General features: G+C 46.1%; 1 protein-coding gene across 1 annotated transcript; it reads left to right on the plus strand.

Annotated features, from left to right (window-relative positions):
- The first annotated feature begins 372 nt into the window (after positions 1-372).
- On the plus strand, positions 373-6,285 carry LOC103548707 (cofilin-1-like). The gene is made up of 3 exons (XM_070599163.1): positions 373-537; positions 2,652-2,819; positions 6,154-6,285. Exons 1-3 carry the CDS (start codon positions 373-375, stop codon positions 6,283-6,285), a joined length of 465 nt encoding a protein of 154 aa, XP_070455264.1.
- Positions 6,286-7,013: the final 728 nt, after the last annotated feature.

A 7,013-nucleotide genomic window follows, 5' to 3' on the forward strand; every position in this document is an offset into this window, starting at 1 on the left:
GTCAGATTCTGCATATATCTTGTAGTAGAGCTAATAGAGTTTGATGATAGATTGGATATGGGGCTGAGTGAGAGAAATGAAGGAGTCAAGAATGAGTCCAAGGTTTTTGACTTGAGCAATTGCCATTTACTTTATTGAACCATATTTGTTATTTTCAATGACACCAGAAAAGGCCATGGAAGAAGTCAATGGAACAGGATACTAGGGAGCTTATGACACCACAAAAATATACCTAATGAAAAATATTCTTTCCAAATCCAGGGGTAGATTGATTGACTGAAAGCAGTCATGGTCTGAGTGGGGTCCCGGCAGCAGTGCCATGCTCTCATCTTTTCTGGCTCTCCTTTCCATCTCCCTTTTACTTCCAGAAACATGGCTTCCAGCATGGCTGATTCTTATGGCTTCATTAAAGTGTTCAATGACATGCAGGCACCCAAACCATTGATGCCAGAGGAGGTGAAGAAGCATAAGAAGGTGATGCTCTTCTGCCTGAACAAGAACAAGATGATTCTCTGGAAGAAGGGCCAGGAGATCCTGGTAGGTGATGTGGGCTAGGCTGGCGATGACCCCATGCCATCTTTGTCAAGACACTGCCAAACAAGGACTGCCTCTACATCCTCTATGATGCAAACTAGGAGACTGAGGAGAATAAAAGGAGGACCTGGTGTTTATCTTCTGGACTCCTGAGTCTGCACTCCTTAAGAGCAGAATGATCTATGCCAGCTCTGAGGATGCCATCAAGAAGAAGCTGCTGGAACATTATTCACAATAGCCAAGACTTGACAGCAACCTAGGTGCCCATCAAAGGACAAATGGATAAAGAAGATGTGGTATTTATACATGATAGAATACTACTCAGCCATAAGAAATGATGAAATCCGGCCATTTGTGACAACATGGATGGACCTTGAGTGTATTACATGAAGTGAAATAAGTCAGAGGGAGAAAGTCAAATACCTTGTGATCTCAGTCATAAGTAAGAGATAAAAACAACAACAAACAAACACATATCAATGGACACTGGATTGGTGGTTACCATAGGGGAAGGGCGGAGAAGGGAGGGCAAAAGGGGTGATGAGGCTCAGATGTGTGATGATGGACTATAATTAGTCTTTGGGTGGTGAACATGATGTAATCTACACAGAATTTGAAATATATTACAATGTACACCTGAAAGCTATATAACGTTATAGTCCAATGTTACTGCAATAAAAAAATTAATTAATTAATTAATTATTTTTAAAAAAGAAGAAGCTGCTGGGGATGGAGCATGCATTACAAGCAGACTGCTAGGAGGAGGTCAAGGACCACTGCACCCTGGCACAGAAGCTGGGAGGCAGCGCCGTTTCTCTCTGGAGAGCAGCCTTTGTGAGCCCTCTCCAGTGTCCTGCCTGGAGCATCTGGCAGCCCCAGACCTGCCCGCCGGGGTTGTAGGCTGCCCCTTCCTGCCAGACCTGAGGGAGGGGGGAGTCCAGCAGGGAGAGGGTGACCTCTTCCTCCTAGTTGCCAAACAGCCCTCCACCCCAAGGCCCTTCCTCTTCCCTCTGTCCCTGATGGTTCTGGGCTCCATAAACCACTTTCCATTTTCTGATTCCTCTTGGGTTGAAGCAGAGCAAGTGTCCCCTAGGCATTGCAGTTTAGGGAGGGTCTATATTTTTTCAATGACATCCCTACTCACCACTTGTTCCTCCCTCTTCCCATACTGCCAACTTCTAACCACAATAGTGACTGCTCTTCTGTTTAGTTCTGTGTGTAAAGGGAACGCTGCAGAAATGACCCCCCCTCCCTGTGGGGACTGGTTCCCCCCCCCTTTACCCATGGTTGCAGGAACAGTAAGGGACCTTCAGTTAAAACATACATATACACATGACAACTGAAAACCAACCAACCAACCAATTTTGGTCTGCTTATTCCCATGGCCACAGTGATTGGTTCAGGGGTGGGCATATGACCTTGGATGATCAAATCAGAGGCCCAGGACCTTCATTCAATAATTTGAGACAGCTACCCCTTCTGCTAGAAATGAGCAAGGAAGCATGCCTCCTGAGGCATCTAGTAGTCTTCTTGCTCCTTTGAGAGGAACCAGCCTTAGGATGAATTTGACATCATGGAAAGCAGAGGAAAGATAAAAAGAAAGCCAGCTGTTTTGTGACATGGTCGAGTCACTATCTCCGTTCTCACCTGTAATCTATCCAGAGACCGTCCAGTTACATGAGCCAATAACCTCCCCTTTATTGTGTACAGCAGTTTGGGCTGTGTTTTCTGTTACTTGCCACCAAGCACGTCCTGACTGATGTAAGCAGCTTTCCATGTAAATGCTGTCCACAGTTCTTAGGCAGAAAGCTCTCACCACCTGGGGTCTCAGAACACAGGAAATAGTCACCCCAGAAAATCTGCAAAGCATTTGAGGCTTAGGATTGGAGAGTGACGTCATGTTCTTGGAGAGGAAAGGCCACCTCCAGAGCATAGGCCATCCAAAATCTTAGAGGAACGGATCCCAGGAATTGTCAGAGCAGTGGACGTCACCTGCATCCGATGATCTCGGCTGCTCTCCCAGCAGAGAGAGCCAGGCGTTCTTCCTGAAACAGAGGGCCTTTGGCAGCTTGCTTCTGGACACTGAAGTGTTTATGGTCTTACTCACCAATTGCCAGGAGCAAGAGTTGGAAACTGATTCTGAATGTGGCGTCTCCATGAACACCAACATCCTGCTTCAACGTTTGTTTCTGAAAATCCTTTACCAATTTGTGTTCCTTTCAAGACAGTTCGTGAAGCAGGACAGGCTGTGGAGCCAGGTTGCCCGGACTTCCCTTCTGGCTCCCGTAGGCCTGTTGAACTCAAACAGGGTCTCAGGGCTGAGGTTAGCCGGCAGATGTGGGACCTCCATCCCAGTCTCAGCAAGTCCTCTGCACAGAGTAGTTACTTGAGAACTTAGAGGCCTGCTCTGTGATGGGCTTCCTGGAGCCTCTCCTCTAATTGTCGTGATTGTCATCAAGTTTGAAAGGAATTCTGGCCTAGTGACTAAGAGCATCAAGATCTGCAGCCGCACTGCGGGAGTTTGAATCTTGGATCCACCTCCTACAGACTGTGCAAGTTGCTTAACCCCTCCGTGCCTCAGTTTCCTCCTCTGTAAAATGGAGATAATACAAAAATGTCTATCTCCTAGAGTTGCTTGGAGGATAAATGAGTTACTACAGGCTGTCTTAGAACAGTGCCTGGCGTCAATGAATATTCGCTATGAGGTTGCCTGTAACTTGTAATGTAATGACAGATGTAAAATGTAAACTGTAAAAGTAATGACAGAGATGCCAAAGACAAGAATGAACTGGGAGAGAAGAAAGAGAAACGCATATACAAAGCAGAGAGTACCTTTAACGTCTGACAAAAAGGAGAATGGTCGGGGTGCCTTTCAATAAGGCCCAATCTTCTCTGTCCAGCCAGGGTGGGGTTTCTGGGCTGGAACCAATGAGCCGGAAGGGGAAGCCCAGCCACCTCCTTCCTGTTGCCACTGGCCTTCGTGGCCACCAGCCGGTGTGCCTTTCCTTCAATGCTGCATGAATCCTACTCCTGATCGTAACAACCATTCCTCACTTTTTCAGTTCACTTCAAGTTTACGAAGCACTTTCACGTCTCTCTGTATCCCCCTCCCAGTGAGTCCGTTGTTTCTCATTTCACAGATGGGGACCTTATAGCGTGGGCTTGCCATCCAGCTTCCGTAAGCGTCAAAAATGTGCACACATCATGGATTCCTTTCCCTTCCTTCTTTATATTTTTTATTTTCAAAATTTTCTACAACTAAAACACATATTGCCAATTTTTTCTTATGTTTTCATAATAATGGGCAACTCATATTGAGCATCACGTGTGCCAGGCGCTGTTTTCAGAACTTTCTATGTATTAAGTTATTTACTTCTCACAACAAGCTAATTAGACAGCTACTATTAGTTTTCTCCTTTTACAGATGACATCTCTGAGGCACAGTGACCTGCCGTGATCAGGATTAAACGTGGATAGTTTGGTTCCGGAACCAACACATTTAACTACTACGCTAGTGTACACGTTCATGGTAGAATTTTAATCATGCTAGCAAAGCAAAAAGATGAAAAGTTTTTTTAAAGTTATCATCCCAACACTCAGATGTAACTCCTGTTAACATTTGGTGTATATTAATGGCTATAAATCAGGCAGGGGACGAGGGTGGAAGGGAGAGACATATGTCAGAATTATTTGGGAGCTCTTTTTTTTTGAGGACGATTGACCCTGAGCTAACATCCATGCCCATCTTCCTCTATATTATATGTGGGATGCCTGCGACAGCATGGCTTGATGAGCAGTGCTAGGTCCGTGCCTGTGATCCAAACCGGTGAACCCTGGGCCGCCACACCAGAGCACGGGAACTTAACCGCTACGTCACTGGATCGGCCTCTTGGGGAGCTTTTAAAATATGCATATGCTTAAGATATTCTACGCATGGAGGAAGGGCAAGCATGAGGATTTGAGGGGGAAGAAAGTTAGGTGATACTAATAAACAGCGTCCCCTTTCCCCTACCATGCTCCAGTTGCCCCACCCCCATCCCAGTTGAAAGCCACTAGTGTACCTTTCCAGCCCTTTCCCATGCATTGCTACATATGCATACACATAATTACACACTTGTAAATGACAAATCAAAAACTAATAACTCGCAGTAAAAAAAATACCATGGCAAGCAGGAGATGCTGGCACATAACATGATAAAATTCTTAATTACCCTGGATTCTTGCTGTACCTCAAAGGCACATTAGTAAGACAAATAAAACGTTGGAACCTGATAGGCTTTTTCAGCATCAATAGCCCTTCCTGTGAATTTGTTGTTTTGTGATCTGGCTGGTGGAAGTAGCCAAGTTATGCTCCTGCCCAGATTTTCCCAGGGGCCTTGTAACCTGGGCTGGTTTGTGCTGTCCAGTCTTCCAGACGCAGCCCCGTGCCCGGGCACTGGACAATTGCCTGTACTTGAATTATTTTCCATTCAGGCCAGCACAGTGCCTGGGGAGAGGAGGCCTGGGGCAAACCCAGCAGGACGCCTGGTGTGTTCAGGAAGGAGTGAGAACGTGAGCTGCAGAAGGGAGAGCCCGAATGAGGTGCTTCCTGTCTCTGTCCCCGTAATAGCCCATCATAGGCCCTGTGACACCGCTCCCAGGTCGTGATCCACTCTCCTGGCCCCCTCGGTGGACCATGTGCTCCTTAAGGGCAGCAAGCAGGTCTGGTTATTTTGTCTTTTTTCCTCTTTGTATTTTGGTTGCCTGGAATGGATCCTGGAACAGAGAGGGCGCAGCAGCCTCTTGTCGGGATGAATAACAGGCATAACCATAGCTAACATCGAGGGGCTGCTCCATGCCTAAAGCTGATTAATAGGACAAAATTTCCATTCCAATCTTCACAACAATCCATAAGGAAGAATCTAATTCCCCTCATTGTAGAGCTGAGGAAATCAGGCAGAGAGAGGTTGAGTAACTTGCCCAAGGTCACACAGATAAGTGGCTGTCTGCAATCAAACGCAGGAAGCTGAGCTCCGGAGTTCAAATTCTTAATCCCCACGCTCAGCCACTTCTCCCACCCCTCTGTGTCCTTCCAGTCAGTGGCCACAGTGATCGCCTTAAGATTTCACTTTATCACATCACTCCCCAGCGTGGCGTGCAGGGCTGTTTACGATTGTCCCCAGTCACCTTACCACTTCAGAGACAGTAGAGATTTGACCCCAACTGTATTTACAAGCTGTGTAACCTTGGGTATGTCACTTAACCTCTTTCCACCTCATGCTCCTCAACTGTAAAACGAGGGTAGCAATTGTACCCACTCCATACAGCTCTTACGGCTTCATCATCATCGACCATGAAACTGCTTAGAACGTGGGTTTGCAAACTTTTTATGTAAAGGGCCAGATGGTAAATTTTTTCGGCTTTGTGGGCCATACGGTCTCTGTCACCACTACTCAACTTTGCCGCTTTAGTGCAAAAGCCGTCGTAGACAATAGGAAAAAGAACGAGCGGGGCTGCGTGCCAATAAAACTTATTTATGGACATCGAAATTTGAATTTCAAATAATTTTCATGTGTCATGAAATAGTCTTCTTTTTATTTTTTTTCTCCAATCACTTAAAAATGTAAAAACCTTTCTTAGTTCACAGACAGTAGAAAAACAGCTTCCCGGCTAGATGTGGCCCGCAGGCTGCAGTTTGCTGACTCCTGGTTTGGAATATTTTCTAGTGCACAGGAAGAGCTTAATAAATCCAAGAGAAACAGTGTGAAGTAAAGAGACAGAGCAGGAGTTTGTAAGGTGCTGAGCGCTTTGACTTGGTGGGGATGTGTGGATGGAAGACATGGACTAAATATGAGAGACTGCGTTGAGGAACTGACATCTGCTGAGCACTGACTGCAGCCAGGCACCAATTTCTGCATATCCTCCCAGCCCATCCTCACACTCACCCTGCACCTTCCATCCTATTTACAGTGATGAGTGAGGCTCAGAGAGGTTAAGTAAAATGCCCAGAGTTACACAGCTTTTAAGTGTAACAGTCAAGATCCAAACCTGGTTTTTACGGGATACCAAAAACTCTGCTTTTTCTACTATACTGTCATGCACTGGATGCATATTGAGAACCAGCGATGTGTAAGGTGCTGCGCCAGCTCTGGAAACACAGTGGCGTCAAAAGATTTAGCTTTGACCCAATGGAGCATATAGTCTAGTAGGAGACCAGAGACCCCAATAAGCAATTCTAACTCAGGAGAGAAAACACTTATGATGAGAACGCATGGGAGGGGCTCAGAGTCGAAGGTTCTAACGCACATTCAGGAAATCAGAGAAGGTTTCCTGAAGGAAGGAATGTCTAAACTGAGACTGCAGATCAACAAGGAAAGACCTGGGAAAACATGAAACAGGGAATAATAATACTAAGCGACAGTTTCTTGCCTGCTTAACCAGGCTGTGACTGGCGCCCCCTACCCCTGAAAATCCCGTTCTGAGATTCCCAGCCTTTGATG

Source organism: Equus przewalskii, chromosome 29 (assembly GCF_037783145.1).
Source record: "Equus przewalskii isolate Varuska chromosome 29, EquPr2, whole genome shotgun sequence".
NCBI classification, from domain to species: domain Eukaryota; kingdom Metazoa; phylum Chordata; class Mammalia; order Perissodactyla; family Equidae; genus Equus; species Equus przewalskii.

Bases quoted from the DNA above. Each gene is read 5' to 3' on its own strand.
- LOC103548707 (XM_070599163.1), top strand. From the start codon at position 373: ATGGCTTCCAGCATGGCTGATTCTTATGGCTTCATTAAAGTGTTCAAT. The intron at 538-2,651 runs GTAGGTGATGTG...ACCAATTGCCAG, and splicing joins AGAAGGGCCAGGAGATCCTG to GAGCAAGAGTTGGAAACTGA. The intron at 2,820-6,153 runs GTAGGCCTGTTG...AACCTTTCTTAG, and splicing joins GGACTTCCCTTCTGGCTCCC to TTCACAGACAGTAGAAAAAC.